Source organism: Lonchura striata, chromosome 9 (genome assembly GCF_046129695.1).
Source record: "Lonchura striata isolate bLonStr1 chromosome 9, bLonStr1.mat, whole genome shotgun sequence".
Classification (NCBI taxonomy): Eukaryota; Metazoa; Chordata; class Aves; order Passeriformes; family Estrildidae; genus Lonchura; species Lonchura striata.
This window is the reverse complement of record NC_134611.1, coordinates 2,340,014-2,366,732: the sequence shown is the minus strand read 5'-3', so window position 1 is coordinate 2,366,732 and position 26,719 is coordinate 2,340,014. Positions and strand designations below refer to the sequence as shown.

The 26,719-nt window shown below is 39.6% G+C and overlaps 1 protein-coding gene across 5 annotated transcripts in view; it reads left to right on the top strand.

The window, feature by feature from the left end:
- The window catches only part of CEP350 (centrosomal protein 350), a 68,927-nt gene that overhangs the window by 24,677 nt on the left and 17,531 nt on the right, over window positions 1-26,719 (top strand). For 4 of the 5 annotated variants that reach the window (XM_021545951.3, XM_021545943.3, XM_021545944.3 and 1 more), the window contains exons 12-31: window positions 598-1,649; window positions 2,246-2,399; window positions 3,539-3,702; window positions 4,609-4,798; window positions 6,108-6,322; window positions 6,478-6,641; window positions 7,288-7,398; window positions 7,643-7,774; window positions 8,302-8,426; window positions 8,806-8,925; window positions 9,364-9,530; window positions 10,004-10,200; window positions 10,907-11,091; window positions 12,002-12,089; window positions 12,442-12,588; window positions 13,378-13,535; window positions 17,039-17,161; window positions 20,687-20,886; window positions 22,965-23,176; window positions 24,376-24,520. In XM_021545951.3, coding sequence (XP_021401626.2) covers window positions 598-1,649; window positions 2,246-2,399; window positions 3,539-3,702; window positions 4,609-4,798; window positions 6,108-6,322; window positions 6,478-6,641; window positions 7,288-7,398; window positions 7,643-7,774; window positions 8,302-8,426; window positions 8,806-8,925; window positions 9,364-9,530; window positions 10,004-10,200; window positions 10,907-11,091; window positions 12,002-12,089; window positions 12,442-12,588; window positions 13,378-13,535; window positions 17,039-17,161; window positions 20,687-20,886; window positions 22,965-23,176; window positions 24,376-24,520 — 4,049 coding nt within the window. The remainder of the gene's footprint in view (window positions 1-597; window positions 1,650-2,245; window positions 2,400-3,538; window positions 3,703-4,608; window positions 4,799-6,107; window positions 6,323-6,477; window positions 6,642-7,287; window positions 7,399-7,642; window positions 7,775-8,301; window positions 8,427-8,805; window positions 8,926-9,363; window positions 9,531-10,003; window positions 10,201-10,906; window positions 11,092-12,001; window positions 12,090-12,441; window positions 12,589-13,377; window positions 13,536-17,038; window positions 17,162-20,686; window positions 20,887-22,964; window positions 23,177-24,375; window positions 24,521-26,719) is intronic. The other variant, XM_021545953.3, reaches the window with a different exon arrangement.

The window sequence follows — 26,719 nt, the reverse complement described above, 5'->3', positions numbered from 1 at the left end:
ACTCTGACTTAGTAAGTGCAATGAGACCCGTTTCCCTTCTGGAAAAGTTCAAGGAAGCTCACTGGGAATGCCATGTATTACTGCGTGTAGAATGAAAAGCTAAACCGTATGGTAAATACTGTTAGTGTAACATCATAAAGAAAACATGTAATTGCTAATAGTAGAGGAGAGATGAGACTCACAGGACTCATAAGGTATTCAGAGACCCCTGCAGTAATGAGAGAAGAAGTTTTTTGGGGGGACTTTTGAGGTGTTTTAGTGTTCTGGACATGGGCAGGTGATAAGGAAAAAGAATTCTCCCTTTTGGAGTCAGGAAGTGTTTGGAAAAGACTTACTGCTGACAGTGAAAAACCTCAGCTTGTTACAACCCTAAAACAAAGAGTACACATCAATGGCATTTCAGATTTGAGAGGTGCTGTGTTGTTTGGTTTGTTGGTTTTTTTACTAAATAACATTGTGTTTACTGTCCCATTCCCTGCCCCTCTGATTCCACCAAAAAGTATTTGGTCCCGAAATTAAATCTGTGACAACAATGCGCTTATCTAATACATCAATATTTATGTAAATCATCAACAGAAATGTTGACTTTCATTTCAGGAGTGATCTGATGGAGCCTCCATGGGTACAGCCAGACAGGTTGAGCCCAAGAGTTCAGCTTCCCCACCCACAAGCTCTCTTGGGCTCAGGTGGAGGCCCTTGTTCCCAGCACTGGAGTCTGGAGCAGATGGACCTTCTGTCAAAGGAGTGTGACGCGATGTTGGCAGGCAGGAGGAGCCATTCTGCCCCTGTGGGGTCCCTGATGCCTCAGTTGTACCTGAATTCATCTGCTGCACAGGAAAACCTCCTAGTAAAACCTTCTGCCAGTCAGTATAAGACCAAATTAGATCGCCTTGAAGCTTTGAAAGCTACAGCTGCTTCCCTTTCTAGCAGGATTGAAACTGAAGCCAAAAAGTTGGCTGGCGCTGGTCTCAACTATGGTACCATGTGGAACTCAGAATTTATGCAAGAAAACCAGGATGAGGGACGGTGGGCAAAGGCTGTGAGTCCTCCTGTGAGGGAGGAAAATGAAAATACTTTTTCAGCCAGAATTCAAAGGATGTTGGATGCCTGCGTGTCTCATACAGCCTTTGATGACAGCCTTCCTGGGGTAGGCAACCTTAGTGAGTTTAAAAAGCTCCCTGAGGCCATCAGACCTCTTACTGATGTAATCAGCCTTGGATTGAGGTCTCCTGCTGCTAACAGGCATGAAGGGATCCTGGGACATTTGTCCAAGAGGCAGATGGACTCCCCGGGGCGTGAGAACCAGGCATATCCTCTGAGCAAAGCTGTTACTCCTCACGAGTCCAGCATTGACTCCATCAGCGAAGGGCCTCTCCTGAGTGATGAAAACCTCTCAGAAGAGGAAGGAGGCCAGCACAAGCAGCTGCCACTGAAGATGTTGGAGACATTAAAAGAGAAGGATTTTTGCATTCGGGAGAGAAATGCTTTTGAGCCCATAAAGGAGTTTCAGAAAGCAGCTGAGAGGTACTCCCCACTTTTCACTCAGACAAGTGACACACACAGCAAGGGGCCTTGGGAGGAACTGGCAAAGGGAAGTCCCCACAGTGTCATCAACATCTTTGCTAAGAATTACCAACTTAATGGAAAAGGTAAAAATGGAAGCATTTCTCAAAGCTCTTGTGAATTGCTATTTTCCCAGTCCCACTGCTCCATGCACTTCATACTTCACTGTTAAGGAATGTGCTTTCAGAGGTCTCAAATATGAATCTGTGTAAATCATGATTTACAGCTGTCTCATGCAGTATGCTTTGTTTCATTTTCATTTTTTTTGTACAAATTTATTCCTCTTTTTTATGAGTACTTGGTCTCTGAGGAGGAACGTTTTCTGAGAAGTTGATTTCTGTCTTGTGTTTTTTCTCAATTCTTTTTACCTTCATATTATTTTCTTTAAAGATGATAGCATGCAATTTTCTGCAGATGACTACTCTAAAGCACTGTGCTCTTCAAGAATGTTTTGGTTAGGATATGTTAATGAAGTAAAGAATCTGATAATTTACAAAAAGAAGAAGACTATGCTTGTTATCTTGTGTTAAAACTGCCATGGAACAACTGTACTGCTGTTCTCCTGATGATTTTTTGTTTGAAAGGAAATCATTGTAACTCATGGTGGGGAGGATTTTAATTCCTATTACCTATATGATGTATGTTTGTATTTATTATAATTTTTGCCCTCTCCACACCTCAGTGTTTGAAGAAAGGCTGAACGGAGGCTCTGCCCTTCTGCGCCCTTTGCTCCCTGCCATGAGCCCTCCAGAGAGTGTGGCTTCTTATGAGGATGACTTTGCCTCATCACAGGGAAGCAGCACTTTAACAGACAAAAAGATTTCACGTGACCTCAGGTAACTGTGTTAGACTTTTTAGAAAAATAAAAATGCAGAATTCAAGAGAAAATAGTTAATACAAGGTTTGTTTCATAATATGCTGGATATCTTTTCTGCTGTGCTGTACTATACTGGTCAAAGTGATTAAGTACTTTCTTAGGCCCTGCAATTAATAGACCAGCCAACATAATGAAGGTGGAGTCCAGTATTTCTGTTCCATGTCTAACTTTTGCTGTTCTTTAGCCTGCACTGGTAGCTTTAGACAAGATTTTTATCCTTTGTAGTCTGGTGAAAATTAGTTCTCTGACTTGTGTGGCTGCAAGAATGCTCAGTTGAGTAATCTTGTAATTCAGAAAAAATATTAAAGATATTTTACGTCCAAAAATTACTTCAGTACTTCAAAACCTTGTGGTAAATATGTAATTGCTTTCAGCAAGCATTTGTCAGTACTTAATTAGTAGAATACATGATCTGTCTGTAAGAATTTCTAAAAGCTTTTGTTCAGATTAAAATTTGAAGACTGTAGATCCTAGACTCTCCATGTCTACTGCATGGGTTCCTGAATTTTCCAAGACCCTCTTTCTTGTATATTTATATCTTTTTGGCACCTTGTGGGAGGCCACAAGTGTGTTTATACCAGTGCTACTTCAGAAGAAAAGAAGTTAAATGGCACTTTGCACACTGAAAATTATTCTTTCTGATTAAAGCTTCTTTCTTCTGCTGGTATTAATTAGTGTATGATGCATTGGCATCTCTTTTTTGCAAGTATTTTGTGATCTTTTATTTAAAATTGCTTGTATTTCTGGCAATTGACATCTGTATGCCCAGAGATTATCTGAAATGCAGTCACAGTTTGAGTCATTCTTTTGTTGTTCAGGTATGGAGTCAAATAGCTCTTTAGAGTTAAAATTGGAAAGCACAATTGTTACCCATCTTATAGTCTTTCATATTATTGGAAGCATGTTTCAGTATGTTCAATATCATATCAAACTTCCCAATGCCTTAGCTGTCACAGTTTTTAATTCCAAAACCAATGCTTTTCTAGAAGGGTTGATTAGTGCAGTTTAGTAATCTGTCTCTAGTTCAAAGTGTGGTAGTTTCCTTGTGGTGCACGGGAGCTGAAAGTCCTTAATCACCAGCAATGTGCTCCTTTCTAGTGTTGGTGGCAGCAGTAATTCAAGCATTCAGGAAGAAATTCCCAGTGGGAAGTCTCCCCTTGAGGCTCGGTCTGTGGAGCTTGGTTCTCAGCACTCATCAGGACCCCGGTCTGCAGCATCTTCCCGCTCATCTGCTTCCTCCAGAAAGAGAGGGAAAAAGGAAAGTAAGTGCAATACTTGGCTGTGGAGGATCCTTTTTTATTAAGGCTTTTCTTGTTAGGAAAATTGCAGTCCTACGGATCTGGAAACTGTAATCTAATACTGATAGAATGATTGATTTATTCTTCCAGTGATTCCGTCTTAGATTGTTTTTGATTTTGGTTATTCTCTGACCTTAAAATACAGTAATTTAAAGTTAAATAAGCAAGAGGTTTTTAACAGCATTGAAAAGTTTCCTTTTCTAAACCAGCCTTCTAATAAATAAGTTAATTTTAACATTGTGTGGGAACTATCCTTAGATTCTATACTGAGAAAATGCCAATAGGTTTCTGAGTTATGGCCATGTTTGTGAAAGTGACAATAAATTTGCTTGAATGCCTTGTCTTTGGGTCACAGTTAGTTTTCACTAGTGCACAAATGAATAAATAGATCGGGTTTTGTGGTAACCTGTCCATTACAAAAGCATGAAGAAAATTGAGACGGTGCACCCATAGTATATAAGCAATGGATAAAAAATAGCTAGGTTTTAAGCCAATGGAAACATGACAAAAATAGGATTAGGCATTCTAAATGATCTCTCTTCCTATTTTTTCAAAGTTCTTTACCTTTCCCCCAAAAAGCTAGGCTGTATTCTGATTATTAGTAGTAAAGAATCAAATATGTATTTTCCTTATTTAAACTGATAGTGTGCTGAAATGAAAGCTGAGTGACAGTTTTGGCAGTGAACACAATATATAGAAGAAAACTTTATTGCCAGTTCTACATTTCTTGCTTGTTGGATCAATAGGCTTCTAACTCAGCGGCTTCTTGTATCAGGGAAAAACTTCTCAATTCATTGTTTTGGAGCTTGTGATAGTAAGGTATTCACATGTAGAACCAAGCAAACTTTTGACACTGTTGTTGCTTCTTAGGGTTGGACACTTTCAATGGAAGCTCTCACCACTTTTCTGTGGAAGAAGATAAAATACTGTCTGAATTAGAGAGGGGATCCCAGCAGGCTAAGAAGTCCTTATTGAGTAGCAGAATTTCTAATAAAGAGCATGAGCAGAACCCAGATACAGACAGCACACTGGAAAACTTGTCTGGACACTCCCTGATGAGGTAACAGGAATGTTATGAGACTTTATGCAAATATATTGATGCTTGGTAATGTTACTGACTGTGTCTTTGGACATGCAAAAGGGAAGTAACAGAAATGGCCAAATGGTAGTAGGATGTGCATCCAGAAAACATTTCTTCCCTGTATTTTAAATATGAAACTTGGTGTCCTGTCATGTTCCCTACCTCAAGCATTGAAATACAGTTTTTGTTTCCTTCTTCTAGAAAAAGCCAGTTAGAAATGTGTCAAGGTTTAATCAACCTGTGCAGTTACCTTTATTTTTTCAGTAGATACACAGACAATTTTGGCTGTACTTGTGTTCAGCTAATACTCACAAAGCCTACCCAGCTCTGTGAGTCGATGCCTTTTGAGAGATGAACCCATCCTTGGAAAAGAGTGCATTAAAAAAAGAAAGAAACATATGTTTTCTGTTGAAACCTCTTTTTGTCTAGCTAATTGTCTGCTAATTGTCCAGTGAAGGTGGTTATGAAACACTCAGTTTTCACTGCACTTTTTTCTAAAAAGCATCAAGCAATATGAGTGATAGCTCATTCTGTATTGGTTTAGGGCAATTCTGAGGTATTTGCTTATGTTGGTGCCTTTTGCTGACTTCTAGGATTGGGTTTGAAAGGTCTTTTGACCTCCTAAGATGTGCCAAGTAATGCAGAATGTTTTCGCAAAGGATTTAAGCAGCCACTGTTAATCCTCTTCAGCCTAATAAAATTGAAATAGTAAATTTAAGAAGCATCTGTATTATTTTCTCTGTTTAAAAAAGAAATGTCTTCTCTCAAAAAGTGTTACCATAGTATCTTAAGAATTGTTCAAGTCAAGTTTTTGCCTCCATTGCATTTTAGGAGAGAGATCGAGACTCAGGGCAGTGGCTTGTCACAATCAGTTGCATGCATGTGCTGATAGTAAATAGTTCAGTTTTTAAATGCACGTGCAGATTGATTGCATCCTGACTTTCTCATGCCAGGCACTGAAACGGCTTGTCTGGTCATGTAGAACATGAAGATACTGTGTTAATTAAAAAAAAAAAAAAAAAGTTTGTGTATGTGCTAACTAGGCTTAATAACTGGGGAAAAATAGAGTGCTCTGGAAACTTAACTCTGAACTGGGATTTAGGGACAAAACCCATCTCATGAGGCCATTTCCGGAAGACAGAGTGGGCATTTGCAAACTGAACAAACTGTGCCCTTTGCATGGATCTGTTTGTGTGTAGGAACAGAAGAACAAGATTATTCCTTTATTTTATCAAATAACTGGACTAGGAGAATTTTTGACTCCTTTTGGTTTTTGTTTCACTGTCAGTTTTTCAGACAAGGGAAGACCTCAGAAGACACCAACTTCTTCCCCATCTTCCAGCTCCCAAAAAATGTTGCAGCTGGATTCTGTAGGCAATACAGCAGAAAGAGTCAAGTCACCTTCTGGCTTTTGTGGAGGTGCAGCCCCAGGGCTGAAGCCAAACGTGGCCTTCCCTGACATGGGTCTGGGTACAAGCAGGGCTGCAGCAGCCTCAGCAAGCGGTGAGTGTTTGTAAAAACCATGCTGATGCTGCAGTGCTTTTCCTTGAGTTTTTGCTGTGGGACAGTGAGGTCTGTGGGGCAGTGAGATCTGTGGGATGGTGAGGTTTGTGGAACAGTGAGGTCTGTGAGGGTGAGCAGTGTTTGCTGTCCTGCAGGGTGCATGCGTTTCTCCCCCGCGGGGCTGCAGCACCGTTTGTCAGCGGAGCTGAACTACCTGAGCGCTATCGAGGAGTCCGTGCGGCAGCTCTCGGATCTGGAGCGGGTACGAGGCATTTCCCTCGCCCAGCAGGAGAGTGTTTCTTTGGCTCAGATTCTCAAGGTAATGGGGAAATATTTCTTTGTCTTAACCTTTGCCTTTTTTTTCTCTTGTATTGTTTGTTTGCAAAAAAATTAATTGAGTTAGGGCAAGTTAAGCTTTTGTTAGCAGTGCAGAGAAATCGTAATGGGCATGAGGAGGCATCTCTGATAATGGCCATTTTTTAGGGTGCATATTTATTACCTTTAAATTGACACCAAGGAAGTAGCTGCTCTGGAATAGGTGTCATTCATATACTCTTAGCTGGAATCACTGTTTTGGTTGTGTTCCTCCGATAAAAGCATGATTGTTTATTGGTATTGATGTTCAGTTCCGGTGCCATGCAGTGTAGTTGTTTGGGCTGGATTAATTGTTTTATTCCACTAAAACAATATTTTTGCCTGAAGTTTCCTTATGTTGACAAGATTGTTTATTCTAGTTTGTTGAATTAATTGATCTCCTAAATTCCTTTCTGCACTGTGGTGGAAGATTATGGGGAATGAGCATTGCCTCAGAGAGGGTCACTGGGTTGAAAATTCTGTTTCAAGCAGAAGAGACACCCCAGCAGAGTAGATCCAGATCTTTAAGAAGGCAGTTGCAACCAATAGCTAAGCAAATCACATCATTATGTTTAAATTGCATGGTTAAAACTTATTTTCCTGATCTTTAGGCACAACAGCAGCGCCATGAACGGGACTTGGCTCTTTGGAAAATCAAGGCTGAACAAGAAGCTTTAGAAAGTCAGAGACAACTGGAAGAGGCAAGGCAGAAGGCAGCTCAGGTAAGGCTGCCCTTCAAAAATATGGAGTGGGTAAGAGACAAAATGTTATAAGTAAATCCATGCCTACAGGTATTCTTAATTTGAATCTGTGAACCTATGAAAGTACCAAAAGGGTTTAATACAGCTAAAAGAAACCCTCAAGGGCCTGTTTCAAACCTTTATCTGCCAGATTTTGAGAAATAAATCTGTAGCTACTATAGCCAGACCATTTTGAAGACCTGAACTGTCTGTGTTTTCTGCACAGGTCCATGCAGAATCACTGCAGCAGCTGGTCCAGTCACGGCAGGAGGCTGGGCAGGAGCCCCCATGCATGGCTGCAGCCAAACAGGCAGAACCTGCACTGCTGTCTCCTGATGCAACTCACCAGCTCCGTGAGGTGAGGCCCCAGGGAGGGAGAAAAGCCATTTTATACTGAATTTTACTATTAAAACTACATTTTACTTTTTTGCCTTTTAAGTTATTTTCTGTTTGGTGTCATTCTTGGTACAACTTCTTCACTTTCATAACATGAAAAATGATAGGACTTCAAAGGAGCTGCTCTGGCATCGTTACTTAGAAGTCAATCAGTAGCTTTAAATCCCTGTTCCATATTCTTATGATCTTCCAGTTAATGAACTATTAAGAAGTTTGTTCTTCCAGGACAGATTGATGACAGTGAACATAGCATCTTCAGTTTGTAAGAGCTGCTCTCCATCAAGAATTGATCCTGTATCTGTTTCACATGCAAATTAAATTAGAAAAGCAAAGAATTGCAATTTTGCTTATTGCTGAAAGTAGAACAACAACAAATAAAATTTAAAAAATAGGAGAAGGGAGAATCTGCAGCCAGAGTGATTATTCTCTCCTCCAGAAGCATTTTGATGCTGATAAGCTGACTGTATCCCTTGTTTTTGCTGTACTCAGATGACAGAGTTAGCACGGGACGCTGTCAGTGCCCCAGCTGCTCCAGTCTCCTCCTTGTTTGACCACCAGCGGCAGCACCATTCAGAGTTCATGAAGCAGCTGAGGGCCCGAGCTGATACAAACAGGTTTGCCTTCATGTTTCACATCTTGGGAATGGGGAAGTAAGATTTGTTAGGCTTTGCTTCACCTATTCTTGCAGAAAATGTTAAGATGTCATCATGAGTAAGTATTTAAGATGAACTTGGATTCTATCTTTATGCCCTTAATAGCATACATACACAAAATGTGACATTAACTTGTTCTGTGAAACTCTACATAAAAAGAGTAGAAAAGGATTATCTAAATGTTTTGTGGGATGATATAACCTAGTTTAAGCCTTAGGAAATCTTTTAGCAGGAATTTTAGCTGTTACTACTTCTAGTAAACTGATGAAAGCTCATGAAAACTCTATTACTCCTATGTTTAAGACAATGCAGATTTATCCCAAATGCTTCTCGTTTCCAGAAAATGTGAGTCTGGTGCTATATCACAAGGTAAAGACGAGACAGGTGACTCAAAACAGACATACTCACCAATGTTTGATAGTTACTCTGAGTCCTCAAGATCAAAGGTTCATGATCAGAGGTAAGAAGCTTTTTGTATCCTCTTCACTTACCTGATCTAGTTAGGTCCCCTGAAGTTTCTCACAGCCCTTCTCTGATTTGAACTGGAAAAATGTTGTCTTCTGTAGTTCTCCTAACTTCTAAAACAGAATTTCTAACTTACTTATTCTTCTAAAATCTCAAAGAAGAGTTGTTTGCATTTGTTTATCATCACTACTCACTACCAGGTAAAGGATGTGCATACCTTCAGACCATATGGATTTTAAGCTAGAATAAAACCAGTAATCAGTAGTTTGATGAAACTTGGAATTTTAAAGTAGCCAAACTGCATTTTAAAACCAAACCCTCTGCATGTTGTTTATTGTTGTGATGTTAATCGTGGTGTGTACAGTAGTAATGTAACGTAAGTATTTTGAAATGTGCAAAGTATTTCTAAAAAAATAATCTCTGGATAACACAGTAGTACCAGCAGCCGCCAGGAGAGCCCTTCAGTTGCATCTTCTAAGGAGAATGAGAAAAAGCTTTCCCGTCGTGAAAAGACAGCCAGCAGTATTGAAGAACAGGTTCAGACTGCTGCAGATGATTCCTTGCCCAGTGACAGTGTTTTGTCCCTGCCAGATGAAAAAGGTTGGCTCTGCTGCTGGTGTGTGATGGGTCTGAAGGTGGTGAGGGGGGAGGGAGGGACGGTGGTGCTGTTTTAGAATGAATAATGAGGGAAAGGGGTGTGAAGAAAGCTGAGCCCCAAGTGAATTGTAGTCTCTTAAAAGGTAACAGAGAATGGCACAGTGAGATGGGAACCTTTGAGATTCTGTTGTGTTAGCTTAGCCACATGCTCACATGCTGAACCTGCAGGCACAACACCAAATGTGTCAGCAACTCCAGATGTGTTTATACCTGTGTACACAAATCTGCTATGTCTCTCAAAGCTGGATAACAGATGTCTTCTAACTCAAAATCATTCTTCCCTAAACACTCATTTTTCTACATTAGTTATCTCTCTGCCTTTCTGAGCCCCCTAACTTTAGTGAGATGAGACAGACTAAAATTTCATTCATGGTGCAAAACTGAGTGGAAAGCAGCTTTCCTGATTTCTTCCACAGATTCCGCTTCTGTTGCAACAGAATATTCCCTGAAATTTGATGAGTCCATGACAGAGGATGAGATTGAAGAAAAATCTTTTCGGTCTTTGCTGCCCTCTGAGAGTCATCGCAGAAATAATCTGGAGAAGAAGAGGGGCAGTCGTGATGATTCTGATGAGGAAGTGTCCCCAGACAAAACAGCTCTGTCATCTATCAAGGTAGATGAGGCAACCATATTTAAGTAAAATTAAATTAACTGATCTTTGGAATGTGTTTTCTCTTGAGACTCCAAACACAGCTGAATAAAACATCCCAAAGCAAGCAGTGCCACGCAAAGGCCACTTGTTCTTGGCTCCTTGGCAGCCTGTTTGCTTGCAGTCATTTGAGAAGCACATCTCCCACCCATGCATGTGTTTGAGTATGATGAAAATATACTTAGACATGGTTAAGCTGATAAGCTTCAAGTGGGCTGTTCTTAGCTGTGTTTGCAGGGTTGAGGGTTCTTTTCCTCCCTGTGGTTCTCTGAGCATCTCAAAACAGAGAGCTGTGTGAATCATGCTGTATGTCACTGTTGTACAAGTGTGATGACTTACGAAACAATCCATCCAGCCTCTACCTTGTGGCTTAGGAGGAGTGGCTTTTTGAGGCAGGTTTTACAAGTGGATTAAGTCCTCCAACTATGCTAACGCACAGCTAGGAAATACAAGAGGATGCTTCATCTCTCTGGCCAAAGTGGGGACCTCCCAAAACTGCCACACCGGGCAAAAATAGCTGGTCTGCACAAAGCTCAGAATAAAAACAGCTTCCCTTCCTGCATCTATTTTTGTGTATCTGTGTATATACACACACAGACGTGCACTTTGTAATTGAAAAAAAGCCATGGCGTTTCTGTGGTTTTGTGCCAACTTTTATCTTTCCTCCTAGGAGCTAAGCATGCCATTCTCAGGGGGGCAAGACAGTTTCTCTAAGTTTACCATGGAGATGGTAAGACAGTACATGAAAGAGGAGGAAATGCGAGCTGCTCATCAGTCCTCACTCCTCCGGCTCCGGGAGAAGGCTCTCAAAGAGAAGACCAAGGCTGAGCTGGCATGGCTGGAACACCAGAAAAAGTAAGGCAGCTCTGAATATACATAACTGCTGACTGACCATTTCCTTCTACTTTTCAAGGTTTTGTTTCCACCTTACAGCTCCTTTACTAAAGTATTAATGGTAGAACTAATCTTCTGACATCAGTATTCTGTACAGTTGTTACTGGGATTTGGAAAGAACAGGACCCAATTTATAAATGTGCTTTGGTATTTACATTGAATAGGATTTGATTAAGAATTTCACTGAAACAGTAGAAGAGCAGATATTTGGAGAAGGTAGTTGCCAGCCATTCCGCTACACATCTTAATTCAGGAAGATATAAAACTGTCAAACAGTTTGACCTTTCTTTGCTTGATGTGTATCTGAAGTAATTTTAGTTGACTTAGGCCACATTTTGTGAATCTGGATACATGCTGTACTTAGTGATTTGTTTCCAGTCTAAGATATGCTTTGTCCTGAAGTCCACTTGAAGTACTCACTGATGCTGGTAAACAGCAGTGGCCAGATTTAATCAGTAATTTTCTCTGCATGAGAGTACTATTGTTCAGCAGATATTTTCTTACCATTTCTTGTAATTGTGGATTTGACAAAATATTATTAGGTAGTGAGCCAAGTGTGCTTCCTTTTGTGTTTCTCAAATGGTGAGTGTGCTACCTCTGCAAAGCTTCTGCCCATTCTTGTGTGACCTCCTATTACCTGCACTGGCCTTTTTACTGTGCCTATTTGACTAAATGTTGCAAAATATTCCACCATAGAGCATGCCAGTGATTAAGGTTTATACCCTTCAGCAGAATAGAAAAAATAAACTTCTTTTTATTTTTCACTTTAAAGAATAAAAAAACCTGTTGTGCACTTTTAAAATATTACTTTATTATTTATTATTATTATTAAGTAATCTTATTACTTTATTTATACTTAATCTGTTTGTAGGCATTTGCGAGACAAGGGAGAGGATGATAAGATGCCTCCTATTCGAAAGAGGCAGCGTGGTCTGCTGCTGAGATTACAGCAGGAAAAGGTAAGGGATGCCCTCTAGGAAAATCCTGTTGAAAGCCACGTGTACCCATTAAAGGTTTCAGACACTGTAAATACAAGAATGGAGAACCAGCAATATTTCTTACCTGTAAGTTTTATTTGCATTTCAGTCACACTCAATATGTTGTTCTCAAGGGTCCTTCTCTAGCTGTAATCTCATGATTGAGACTCTGATTAATTAATCTCTAGTTCTTTGCTACTGAAATTCAGCCAAGTTCCTTCCTCTTGTAACTGCAGCCATGTCAAACCCATAGGAAGGGCACTGTAGCAGCTTTGAGTGTGTCCTTGAGAGAGGTCTGTCAGTGTTCTCATGCTGAACCTTTTCCACCTAAAAGGCAGAAATTAAACGTCTCCAGGAGGCAAACAAGGCTGCTCGGAAGGAGAGGCAGCTCATCCTTAAACAGCAGGCAGAAATCGAGCGAATCCGTCAGACTACAATGAAACTGCAGGAAAAACTGAAATCTGCAGGAGAAAACAAGCTGGTGAGTGTTCAGCATAGGAACTGGTGTCTTCCTTCCCTCTTCACCATGCAGCTTCGTTGTTATAGGAACAGAAGGCTACTAGATTGGACCTATCACTTGGAAGTTTTGTCTGCCTGATGAAAAAGGTTGGCTCTGCCAACCTTTACCTCAGCAATTTATGTTTAGTTTCTTTAGAGCATCATTTAAGGAAATGCCTTTGGAGAAGTTACAAAATAATTTAAATGCACAGTAGATGTGTTTGCTCATTCTCAGAGTGAACTAATGACTTTGGGAATGTGAATTTTTTGCTGCTTAGATCTCTCAGGCTTTGATTTTTGTTTGATTATTTGTCAGGCACAAAGTACTAAATATAAGCACTAACCCCAAAACTTCCTGCTGTGTGTGTTAGGGTAATTATGCTAACTTTCTTGCCCCTACTTGCCTCCTTACAAAATTTTAAAAAAACACAAGTTTAATAGTAGTACTGTAGAAAATATTGATTTCCTGTTTGGGTAACTGAGTTGTGGTGGTTTGTTGCTTTGGGGGGCTGTTTGTTTTGGTTTTGATTTTTTTGTTCTGGGTACAGTTAGGGGAAAACTTAAATTATGGAGAGAAAGGATGTGCTAAGAGCTTTGTGTCAAATAAAAATAAGGTTATGAAGTTAAATCTGCAAGTGGACAGACTTATCTAGAGCAGTATTTCATGCGATCTAGAGATTACAAGCTAAATTAACACAAATTAATACAATTTATAAAGGATTTTGGAATAGTCTTTTAATGGTTCTTTTTTATTTTAACCCTTTAATTGCAGGAGCTTCCCAGTGAGGATGACATCAAGCAGAGCAATGGTTCCAGCCCTCTTCCAACTGATGCAGAAACACGCAGCCCTTCCCCAATCTCCATCTCCAGCAGTGAGACCAGCAGCATTATGCAGAAACTTAAAAAAATGCGCAGCAGAATGGATGAAAAGTAACTATATCTTTTTTTTTCTTTTAAAAAAGTTTGCTATTTTAATGCAACAAGTTGGTTTGGCCCACATCTGCACTAAAAATGGCCATCAGAAATAGTGGTGGTGTTGATATCACACTTTGATCTGAAATGCCTGAAAAACAACTGATTGGAAGCATGTATAAAACTATATTAATCTTTGAACATAATAATTTAAAGGCTACAGTTCTTGCATGATTCAAACATTATGGTGGACCACGTGGTCGGGGTTTTACTGAAGAAGATTTGGTTTAATATTTTTTGTACTTGATTGAGTACTTAACAAGTGTTGGTATTTCTAGGTACAAGGAATATGGACAGGTTGTGACTTCACAGCACATCCTGTCAGAGTTTCTCTTGCAATGAGAGACTTGAAGTCAAATGGTCAAAATGATGCCTGTATTTTGTATCTTCCCTTTAATCTTAAAGAGTAAAAAAATACAGGGAGTGAGACTCTGGAATTACAGTGCCAATTTTTATTTGAGTTGAAATGTAACAGCAATTATCTTATACAAAAACTAGTAACTGAGTTTCAGATCTGGCTCACAGAAAGACACTGAGATTGTCAGGTATGTGAGTTCTATTTAATTATCCAGCTGCTGAATTTTAATTCTGCTTGCATTAAAATCAGGTAGGATGAACTCTTTAAATATTTTCTTTATTAATGGAGGCAATATGTATGTGGCTGAGAATCTATGTGGTTTACAGGTTGGAAAAATATTGAAAATGTTTCTTAGGCTCCAGAGGAAATAACAAAAGCTGTGTGCAGTTCCTATGTCTGAAAACCTAAAATGAATCTCCTGATTTCACATATGAAGTTGCTTCAGATAAAAAATTGTTTCTGCATCCTTTCAGTGTACCAATTGCTTTGTGTGCATGAAATATCCCAAACGTTTTACCTGCTTGTGCTTATTAGTTTGAAGCCCTAAATTCTTATTTGAGACTAATTCATTGAAAGTCTGGCTTCTGCCAGTTGCCACAAGAAAGTCTTTGCTTAAACAATTCTTCTGAGCTTAGAACCAAGACAGTCACTGCACTTCAGTCTGTGTGGGTGATCTTTGGAATGTGTCTTCTCTTGAGACTCCAAACACAGCTGGTTAAAACATCTCAAAGCAAGCAGTGCCACACAAAGGCCAGCTGTCCTTGGCTCCTTGGCAGCCTGTTTGCTTGCAGTCATTTGAGAAGCACATTTCCCACCCATGCATGTATTTGAGTATGATGAAAATAAAACCCAACAGCAGTTAGGGAGGCTTTGGTGTGAATAGGAAAAACTCAAAAAACTTGTTGTAGTTTCATGGCCTTTGTGTCTAGCCTGAGTTGATTGCTGTTTTATTCCGATTCCACTGGTGGCATCTGATAAACTGAACAGCCCAAATCACTGATGATTAAAAGTTTATGAGGTGTCATATTTCTAAAACTAAATTCCTGGGGTTCCAGATTGTATGAAAATCACCCCATCATCATAGTGGTAAATTTTCAAAGTATCTTTTGAGGCTGGTAAATGGCTTAAGATAGGGACTTGAAAAGCATGTGTGTTGTAGACCATGCTGACTTCTAGGGTTTCAAGAAACGAATTTTTTCTTCTAATCTTATTTTTTTCTTAAAAGAGGGTCTTTATCTCTTTTTTCCCCACAAATTCAACAAATTTCATATGGTGATAAAAAACAATCTGCAGCTTACAAATTTTGAGATAGAGTGATTTTGAGATACTAAAAGAGATGACAAACACTTGTCTATTCAAGACTCCTTTGCTATTTTTTATCAGCTAGTGACTTTGTCAGTATTGTTCTTGAAATCTTATTTCTTCAAAGTACATTCATTTCTAAGCAACACTTACAATTGCATAAAGACTTATATATTACAAGGGATAGTAGCAGATAAAAAGTATGTTCTACCTTTAGTGATATTTTAGTCATGAGTTAATTATTATTTTGTGTAGCTGGAAATATTCCTCACCTGGAGAATACTTTTCAAAAGCTGAATACCAAGATTTGAGATGGAACAATTACTTTTAGGCAGAACAAGAGGAAATTTTGTGTGATCTGTGTGGTCATGTGTTTTTGGTTTTATGGTTTTAAAAGTCTTGGATTGTTGTATATGTTCAAAGGAGGAAGTATATTGTGTAAGCATAAATAATCCTCTAAAACTTGATTTCCCTCTTGTACAGCTTTTGCACACGTTTGGCAGGTGTTTTGGTAGTGATAGCAGTCCTTATTGATTGAAAAACAGTGCTGACTCAGTATCTTATTTTTAATGTATTGATTTGTGAAACACAAAAATAGCAATAAGATGTTTGGTTTGGGGGGTAATGATATCAAGCTGCTATTTGAGGGGAAATCAGGATGGGAAATAGGGCTTAAGGGAAGAAGCTGGATGATAAATACAAAGGAGCTAGAGGAAGGAATTGGGAAAGCCTGCTATACTGGATTTGCTGTACTCCACAGGAAGCTGGAAATCCTTTGGCTACCTTACTTAGGAGGCAGCTTTAATATTTGTCTTGTGCTAAAAGGGGAATGAATGAATAGTTCTGTTTTCATTTTTACTGATGAGTCTGTGTAGCCTGCATGTGAACAGGAGCATGCTCTGTCAAAGAGAATTAACCACTTTCCCCTGGCTTTCCTTGCATATGCAGCATTAATGATAATCTGTGCAATAACAAATTAAATGCTTATTTTCATTTGCTTTTCCTTAGTGTGCTTCTTAGCTTGCATTGTAGTTCAAAGAGCTAAGTGGAGCATGGTATTTTTCTGTAAATTTCATAATTCACTAGGAATTAGCTTAAAAGGGTAATACTTTTAAGAAATAACATTTTAAGCAGAGCTGTAAATTATGTAGGTTTTTTTTTTAAATAGGTATTATTTTTCTGCAGTTAGTACTTCAAATGAAATATATGAGTATTCTGAGATCAAGTCTGTACTTTGTTGCAAAAAAATCCCAATTAGCAGCTATAATGTGAATGGCAGGTATATCTGGAATTGTCCATGTTTTGAAAGTAAACTATTTCATCTCTTTTTTCTTTGCTCTTTCACTGGTGTCTACCTTACTGTAGAAATAATTCTACTGAGGTTTCACCAGGTAAAGAAAATGTGTTTAAAGTTTCAGACCAGCAAATTGTTGATACTGCAAAACCAGCATGCTCTTTAATACCAATAACATACTCTTTTGAGAGAATAGCATGAGAAAGGGTCAGGCTGAGATATGTTAACTGGTGCCTGTGGAAATCTGCATCAAAGTAAAAATTTAAAGAAAAATACAGCAGTGTGAAAGTAGTTTGTCTTTCATTAACAGAAAACCAAGTGTTTTAAGTGTATGTTCTATAACCTTCTGCATAACAGTGTATAGTTTTTGTACTGCAGATGTTGGGTATTAACTATACAATGTTAAATGCAATTAATTTTAAAGTTCTTTGCCAGATGCTATCCTTTTCTCATTCTTTCTGCCTTAATTGCTATCTTAGTTTTAAACTCTTCCTCCTTATTTTGTAGACACTGCTCTCCTGTTCACTACTTCTTCTCTGTCTTTACGTCTCACCACTGGGCCTCTCTCAGTGTCTGTTTTCCCAACCTCCACCCCAAATTCCAGCTGTATATCTACAACCAATTGGTCAGGTAACTGTATATTTCTCCAGTGATAGACTCTTTGATAGAGCATGCTCTGTTCAGAACCTAGAGGTTCTTCAGCAGTGGACATGGTTGACACTTGCCTCCCTGTTTGCAGATCTTCATCAATGACATAAGACAGGGGGATCACTCCACCCTCAGCACCAGGCTGAGCAGTGCAGTTGATTTGCTGGAGGGAAAGAATGCCATCCAGAGGGATCTGGACAAGCTTGAGGAGTGGGTCAGCCCTGCACTTGGGTCAGGACAATCCCTGCTGTCAGTTCAGTCTGGGGAGTGAATGGATTGAGAGCAGATCTTCAGAGAAGGACTTGGAGGTGCTGATGGACCAAAAAATTGGGCGTGACTGCAGTGTGCACTTGCAGCCCAGAAAACCAACTCCATTTTGGGCTGCATGGAAAAACAGCAGGTCAAGGGAAGTGGTTCTACCCCTCTATTCCACTCTGGTGAGACTCCACCTGCAGTCCATTGTGCAGCTCTGGGGTCCCCAGTGTGAGAAGGACATGAACCTGTAGGAGCAGGTCCAGAGGAAGCCACGAAAAAAATGAAGGAGAGGGAACACCCTTCCTATGAAGAAAGGCTGAGAAAGTTGGACTTGTTCAGTCTGGAGAAGAGAAGGCTCCAGAGAGACCTTATTGTGCCTTTTTAGCATATACAGTGAGGTTATAAGAAAAATGGAGAGAGACTTACCAGGGCCTGTAGTGATAGGGCAAGGGGTAATGGTTTTAGGCTGAGAGAGGGTAGATCTAGATTAAATATAAGGAAGAAGTTCTTTGCTGTGAGGTTGGTGAAGCACTGGCACAAGTTGCCCAGAGAAACAACCTGTCCCATCCCTGGAAGTGTCCAGGTCAGCAGGGGCTTTGAGCAACCTGATCTAGCAAAAGGAGTCCCTGCCTATGGTAGAGGGGTGAATCTAGGTGATCTTTAATGTCCCTTCTGACCCAAACCATTCCAGGATTCTAATTTCTTATTCCTGCTATGCTCTGAGTGGCAAACAGTTCACTTTGCTCCCACTGTCTGGTTACTACTGCAGAATATTTGCTGAAACCTCATAGTTTGGGCTTATAGTCAATATACCTTAAAATGTGCAAATGCAGTTTAGAGCAGCAGGTTAATACTAATATTTGAAATGCATGGATAAAATGTGTGATGTTAGCATCAGAGAAGTAGATTTGAAGTCATGCTGCTGTAATCTGAGTGCTGCTGCTTCCTCATTGCTCCCCCACATTTCCAACTGCATAGATGCCAGATGTGCTTTTGCAAATTTGTTTTCTGCTTTTGAAGATAAATGTGTACGCTTGGTGTTGCAACTGGAACCCTCTAGAACCCCCTGCAGTAAATATTAAGGCAATGCATCTGCTGTTTTGTGGCTCTGGCCTTTAAAACTCCAGGGTTATGAAAGGGTCTGCATTTTTGGCCATGCTGCTTTGATCCTCCTCTTCTTGTGGGTTTTTTGTTGGAATCCTCTTTCTTTCCCATCACTTCTGTTGGCTTATCTTTCTTATTAAGTAGTTCTTCTGTGGTAATTATTTTCATGGCAATTTCATTAATTCTCCTGTTTGTGGCCTTCTGGGTTAATTCATTTAACATCTGCTTTTAAGGAGTACTGCTCTTTTGAATCCATTTATTTCAGCCTTTCTCATGCATTTATTTCAACTTGACATACCTCTCTCAGGACCCAGTAAACTGCAAAACTTCCTGATGAAATCAAACAGTAGGTGAATAAAGAAGAAAAAGTTGCTTTTTGCATTTAGGTCATTGTAATAATGACCTCTAAAACAAGTTCCACATGCATGAGCTGCTGGAGTAATTGGAACTGGTGTGTGTGTGAGTAAGAGTGGATAGATTTGATAGTGCTGGTGAAAGACACAACATTATCATGACTGTCTCTGTCATGTTTGTAATGCAATTGCTGTTGGTAGTTTGCTGTGTTAATGATACCAGCCTGTCAGTTTTGCATAAGTGTTGATGATGTTTGATGTTCGTCTATAGAAAGTGATGAGTATGCACAAAATCATGGAATCTGTCAGCTTTAAGGTGGCAGATATTCCAGAGATTCTGAGGTGCTTCTGTTTTTCATCTCCTCTTGCTTTGACCAAAAGAAAGGAGATTGTGAGCATTTCTAACTGGCTTCTGAAACTTTTCTCTTCATGTCATAACTTGCTCCCTTTGTCTGAATCTGTCTTAGAGAAGGATTTATCTGAATCTCAACCTTTCTGATCAACTGCCAGCTCACTTTTCCAGGGAACAGAACAAACATTGAGCAAATGAGAAATGTCCCTTAGCAGGCGAAACCTGCACATTAGTCACTTGATCATTCCAGTCTCTGTAAATAAAAGGGTTTTTTGAAACATGAGAGTGAAAAACCACAAATGAGATTATTATCTGCTTTGCAGCTTAAGCACTTTGATGCTAAGTGCTTGGGATGGCTTCAAAATTATAAGGACATTCACAAAAACAAAGTATCACAAGTCTTTGAAGACTGCCTTCTATAGCACAACTTCTGTACCAATGGCAAACTCTCTCTAGCTGGCAGACTATGGACCTTCTACAGAGTGATTCTGTGACATCTTAAAGTTTTCATTGTAGGAGATTAATAGATTGATAGACACTCTTCTCTAGATTTGGCATGCCAGAGGAAGTGTGTGCAATTGATGTTGAACTTGCTTCCAATTTACTGTCTGAAAGGTTAAGTGCTGTGGTTACTTCAGTGCTCAGAAATGAGACAGGAGCTGGCAAAGAGAACAAGTGTGTGTGCACAAACCTGTTCATACCTACCAGATCCTGTGAGAATTTTGTCAATTCTTAGGTTTCATGGATCACTTAAGAGCTCTTTGTCAGAAAGAAAATATCTGCAAATTTTCAGCAGGAGATTTAAATCTTATTTCTTCTTAAACTACCAGCTAGATACATTAGTAGCTGGGAAGAAACATTCTGGCATCATTATTCTCTTGATGCTCTCAGCTCACACTTAACATTCCAAGTGTACCAGTTTATAGAGATAATGCTTAAAGGAAGAAGGATGAAAGCTCCAGGAGGACTATTAATATAGAATCATCTTCTCTTATAATAACGTATTTGAAAAAAACCATGGGGCAGCTGAGGTTACAATTTTTCTGTCGTTGGTATTAGCAAGAAAGAAAAGTTCATTTTCAAATGGTCACGGCTTTCTAGAAGGTTCCAGTTTAATACCACAGGTACATTTCATGTCCTGAAATTGGGAACTTTTTTTCATTTAGTGCAGATGATTTTAATGATTTTGAAGATTTTTTAAAAATATAAACAGCCTCTTTACAGTATGATGTAGACATTACTTCCTGCAGAGAAAAGAACCCTTGTCTATTTGTGTGGTTTTTGCAGCAGCACATCAGAAGTCTGAGAGATAGCAGTTATTGTGGATATTATCCTAGAAAACAAACTGAACAACTGCAATAGTGAGAATGGTGGCAATGGAGCATCTGGGTGTTGGGGGCTGAGTGTGGCTGGTTTGGCATCGTCCTGTGCTCTGCCTGTCAGGTTCCTCACGAAGCGGGAGCAGAAGCTGATGCAGCGCCGGCAGCACGCCGAGGAGCTGCTGGAGTGGAAACGGCGCCTGGATGCAGAGGAGGCAGAAATCCGGAGGATGGAAAAGCAGGCTCTGGCTGCCTGGGACAAAGAGCTGCTCAAAACCAAGATAGCCAAGAAAGAGCTGGGGGATCAGAGTGCTGAGCCCAAAGGTAATGGGAGCTGGGGGGAGGTGACACATGACAAGAGTGAAGCATAATTTGACACAAGGATTGTTTAGGTTTGCAGTTGTTTCCTTTTCTGGTGTTTTGTGCTTTCTGGACACTCTCAGAATCCCAATTTCTGCACTCTGTTGCCTGTTTTACACCATAGTTAAATGTGTATTTCTCCTTTGCCATGTATCCTCCCAAATGAATGGTGCAGCATAAGCCCATCAGTCACTCATATATACAATTTTTAAACTGTATTTCTGTCTTTTGCAGTATGGCATGATTGTAGCAATGGAGCTGAACAACTTAGACTACAAGGTCTAATGGCACCAGCCATTTCACTTGTTACTGTTCTTATCAGGATTTTCTCGGGGCCCTCTGGAATTCACCAAGGTTACTAAGACACAAACTGTGCTAAAATAAGAAAGAAGAAGCTGAGAAATCAAATTCCAAAACCACAAGAACTCGATAACGGGGTGGCAAAGCACCTAGACTGTAACCAATCCCATATTTTGAGAAGTGCATGCAAAACACATGAACAATTTCTTTTAATAAGAAATCCATGATCAGCCTGTGCAGTAGAGTTAGAATGTATAAATAAGTGGATAATGTAAACAGTAAGCAGCTTTTACTTAATCATATTAATTAGTTGTCCAGGAGTCCTGAATTTCCCACACATGATCTTTTGCTGGTAGTCTTCTGAACTTGCTCTGTTAAAACTTATTTTCCCCAGTAGCAAGCAAAGTGTCTCTGCTTGTTAGCTTTAGTAATGCTGGTGAGGATGGCTCCTGTCAAGGGAGCCTGTCTGTGTTTTCAAAAAATGGAAAGAATTTTCTTCTTCCCTTTGTTGTTAATGCCACCTGTTTGAAATGTGTAGCTGTGGTAAAGTATGCTAGGATGTAATTAGTATAAATGATGCTATTATGAGGAAAAATTGAATTCCCAGATGTTGGAAGCTACAGCTTTACAGTTCTGTTTTAAGTGGATCATGCTGAAGCACAGGGAACTGAATTGCAGTGAGAGAAAGTGATTTCAGGGATTGTTCTAAAAACATATCTATTTTCCTTTTTTCCCCCACTTTACTGAAAGTAGGCAGCACATCCTTTGAATGTGTAAAGGGAATTCAGAGTAATGCCCTAGTACACTTGTTACTGAAAGCAGTCATGTGGATTTTAGGCATTGTAAGATATTTTAAAGATTGTATGTGTATGGGTCAGTAAGTTCCAATGAAAAAAATTCACCACAAATGCTGAATTCTTATCAATAAGTGAGAGCTGATTGTACCTACCAGTAAACATTGGAGCACAGCCCTGCTTCAGAAGAAAAAGTCCTTCTCCCCAGCCTTTACTCAAACACTGAATAGTTCTCCATGGCTGCCTCAGTAATGCCATGACTCCTGCAGAATTTAGTAAACAGGAATATTGAAAACCCAAATTATTATTTTCTTTGTTGCCATTTGAGAGACTCATGATGAAATCATAACATTAAAATGTTTTCTGCAACTACTGTAAAGGAAGCAATCAATTCTAAATTCAAGATCTGGCCTGCAGATTATATGCTCCTCCATGACTTCTTCAGACTAATAGTGACTCTTGCTTCTTTATGGTCAACTGGAAGGACAGGTTTCCCTAATAATCTTTTCAGAGTGTGTTGTCTGGAAAATGTTAAAATATCCTGAAAACCTCTTTATTTTAGATAGTCAGCAATCACTAAGAATGTTGGGCAGTTCTCACAGATGCACAGAATCAGTTGGATTGTAAAAATCCTTGTGAGTTCATAAAGTCCAACCTCTTACTGATACCACCTTGTGAACTAGACCATGGCACCAAGTGCCACATCCAGGTGTTTCTTGAACACAAATCATGTTTTAAATCATACTTCTCTGGTAAACAGGCTTGTTCTTGCTAAATACTTCACTGTCAGTGTCTAGGTGAGTGAAATAATGCATGTACAGCTAGCAGTTACTACTTTATCTGCAGACAGCATAGAAAGTTTGCCTTTCAACCTTATGCCTTCAGCTTCTGCATATGAGGTGGTTCTGATGTGCTTTTGTGCTTTTTTTTTCTTTCATTGACTCTCAGAAACAGCTAGTGAGGAGGAGTCTCCAGTGCCTTCTTGCTCTCATCTGAATAGTGAAAGCTCTATCCCAGAAGATCTTGGCAGTCTGGCTGCTGAGTCTGTCCCATCAGAGCCCATGGGCCATGGACAGCCAGAAAGCCCAGATCAGAGTACAATTAATGAAGAAATGGCTTATTCTGAAGATTTCAAGTCCTCTACATCACCTGGCAAACTGGTGAGTGAGCTGTTCTGCCTTAGGTACTCTTACACACTATCAGAGGAGTGGCAAAGACAGCAATCCCAGTTGTCAAAAGTAGAGATTGCACTATTAACTAAATGTGTTTTTTGTGTTTATGATACCATTTCACATTACTGTCAGTAATCATTGTGATCAGACATGTGCTTTGAAGTCTTGAGGAAATATTGTTTCCACATAGAGTTTAGATATTTTTAAAATTGTGGGTAGTCTTGCAAAACGTTTTGCGTATGTCACGCAGGTATGCAGTGCTAAGTGGTAGAATACTGACCCAGTTTAGCAGTGTGAATTAGCTGTAGGCTAGCTTGTTGCCATTGTATAAATTCTTTGAGGCCATGGAAGCTATGCTCTGTTTTTCCACTTTGCCTTATTTGCAAGTAATGTATCCCAAAGTGTAGCTATAGGATGAAGAAGCAGACCTGTAACCTCATGCACAGTCCTTTGGGTTTCAGATTGTGTCTGCTTGCTGCTTAATTCTGCCTTATTGTTCTATTCCAATTGTGATTTCTAGTTGGATGATAATTTTGATGAGTTTCATCCTGATAACTTTGCTCTGTGCTGTAGAAGACAGAAAATTCAGTGTCTGTAGGGTAAAAAACTGCTTATCTAGACAAATTACAAATAGTTTCTTGGCAAATTTGCTGAGGAGATAATAATAAAATGTCTAATGTGGGCCAGAGGTTATGTACAAGGTGTGTTAAAGGTAGGATAATGTTGAAGCATTAAGCAGCATTTTAGAAGAACATTTGCTCTTGGAGGTTTTGCCTGGCCTCAGAAAACTAGTGTTCTGTTGTTTCACTGATTCAGAATATTGTCTTGCACCCTTTACATGAAGTGGTTAGTTTTTATTAGTTTATTTAGTAGGAGTTCCTATTGCTGCAGATGACACAAATGTATTGAACCCATGTGAGTCAGAGCCATGTCAGTTCACTTAGGTGGTAGTAGAGTAGTCTAAGCAAGTTTATTGAAATCTAGGCTCAAAGTAAGCAGACAGCTGTTGCTGCTCTTGGTATTACTGTTTTATTGTCTAGCAAAGATTAAATTCTTCTTAAGATTGTTGTAAAGGTACCACTGTTTGATATGTCCTCTGTCCTGTTCTTTCCTTGTAAGTGGCTCCAGATGACAGTGGTCTTCTACTTTCAAACTGCAATTACTTATTTATCCTTTTCTTCTCTCAGTCTCCTCCCAAAAGCAGCATATCTGTATCAAAGCAAGACTCCAGCAAAGGCAGCCACAGAATTGGAGGACAGCTACATTCACCTGTGAAGTCCCACCAGACATCTCACAACTGGTCTGATGAATCTTTATCTATGACACAGTCAGGTAAGTGTAATACCCACTTGGCTTTATATTGCTTTTTCAAAGCTTTTGCTTTTAGCAAACTTGAAATGCAGACATAGATGTGGAGAGGCAGACAAATTCCTAGAAATCGCCAAGGCTTGGTGTTAGTGGGTGTATTATCCCATTATGTAATTTGATCTCTTCAGCTGAGGATCTTAATATAAGAAGGCTTTATATCCTCTTCTAGAAAGCTGTACAGGTTCTGCAAACACATGTGAAGAAGATAAGAGTCAACAGTTAAGGTGGTCCTAGGATTTAAAAATCCCTCCTTTTGCACCCAGCTCCAGAAGTAGAACAGCTCTGTTACATGGCAATATGGGAGAGACCTTTGGGGTTGCTCTGCCATGTGCAGAATCAGTGGATGCAGAATCAGTGGACATAGGGGTTTATTTTTGGAGGAGGGTTTGGTCTGTTAAAATAGGGCCTAGGGTGGCATTTTGAGCTATAAAATCTCCTGCATGGACTCATTATATCCTTTACCCAGTACCCAAGCTGCCTGCCAGTAAATGCTGAGGGGAGGAATGCTGGAAGTGAAATGGTACAGAGCAGCCCTTGCCCTGCTGTGCTCTCAGTCATGTGGATTGCAGGGGTTCCTGAGCTCCCTCCAGTGGGTCACCATCATCCTCTCTGTTCACCTGGGAAGTCTGTTTTGACTCTTTCCACAATTTTAGTCTCTAGAACATCTTGTTTTCCACAGTGCAATAGACAGAGCACCACAAAATACTTCTTAGCAAATGAGATAGCATTTTTCTTCTTGTTTTTTTTTTTTTTTTTTAATGGTAAGTCTTCAGTGGAAAAGAAATTTGCAGGTTCTCTTTTGTGTACTGTTTGTGGTAACCTACATATTTGCACTGAGTAATCTGTGTTGGGATTCTGTTTGGAGAGCAGTTTCCAACACAGTGAAGCTTTGAGCAGCTTGATAAAGTTATTTTAAAGCTCTGACTCAGCAGTCATGTAAGGAAACCATTATGAAATGTAGAACAGTCAACAGCAATCACAAAAATAAGCTTGTGTAAAACAAAATATTGACAGTCTTTGATTTCAAATTCTAAAGAAAGGTATATGAGGTGGGAAGCCAATCAGGATGGTGCTGGTTTCACAATAAATCATTCCATTGTAAAGAGACAAATGTTCTGGCCTGCTGAGTAACAACGAAGTCATTGCCCTGTCAGTCTGATGTAGGCGTGGACAAGATCGTCAAAGATGAAAGCATGTGCAGATCTTTCCCTTATGAGTTGATCGAGAAATGCTGTAATTACATAGTGGTCACTTACTGTTAGGGAGGAGCTGTTAATTACAGTGGCATCACAACGTGCTCCTGATTGCAAGTGAGATTCCATTCTTTTTGTTTGGGTTTTAGGGTTTTTTTTTTAAATCTTTGAATGGTTAACAACAGTTGTTAATGCAAAAAGAATAAAGGAGTTTGATTGCATTTACTGGCTGTTGTTAAGAATGGAATCCTTCATTATGGTGGTTTGTTATGTTCAGAAAAGAGGTGGATTAGGGAAATGTCAGCTGTTCCTGCTAGCTGACTAAAGCATATTGGTAACTGACTTTCTAAACTACCAAGTAAAGTAATTGGCATTTATGAACATCCAGAAAACACTACAGGTAATACTGAGCATTAGAAAAACAAGCCAGCCAAAACCCTCCTCTTGGGAGCTGCAGCTATAAAGAGGAAGGGGCTCATCAGTTCAAGGAGGAGCCCCCACTAAGGCTATGTCAGGTAATACTTTGAAGAGTTTTTGATAGTTAATCGTGGTAGTAACAATCTGGGACAAGGATCTTGTTTTGCACTATGTTAGTATACATTTAAAGCAAGAAACAATTGGACAAGGTAGGTGGCAAAAACCAACTAATAAGAGACTGAGGCAGTCTCTCTGTAGAGTCTGAGAGTTTAAGAGGAAATAAGGAAAGCTGTTACAGCAGAAATAAGAAAATCATCAGAGTTATTGGTAGAATTGGGTTACCATGCAGAGGTTAGATCTGAGTATCTGTGGAAGTGACAATCTCTGCCTTGTTCATACTGACTTCCCTTCCAGCTGTTGGCCAGTCAGCTCTGTATTTCATAGACGTATTTAGTCTAGGTGACAGAAAATCTGCATGGACCAGAAACTTGTACTTGGTTTGAAGTCCACTGTCCCAAGTGACATTCTCATCAATTAAGTGTATTCTGCAACT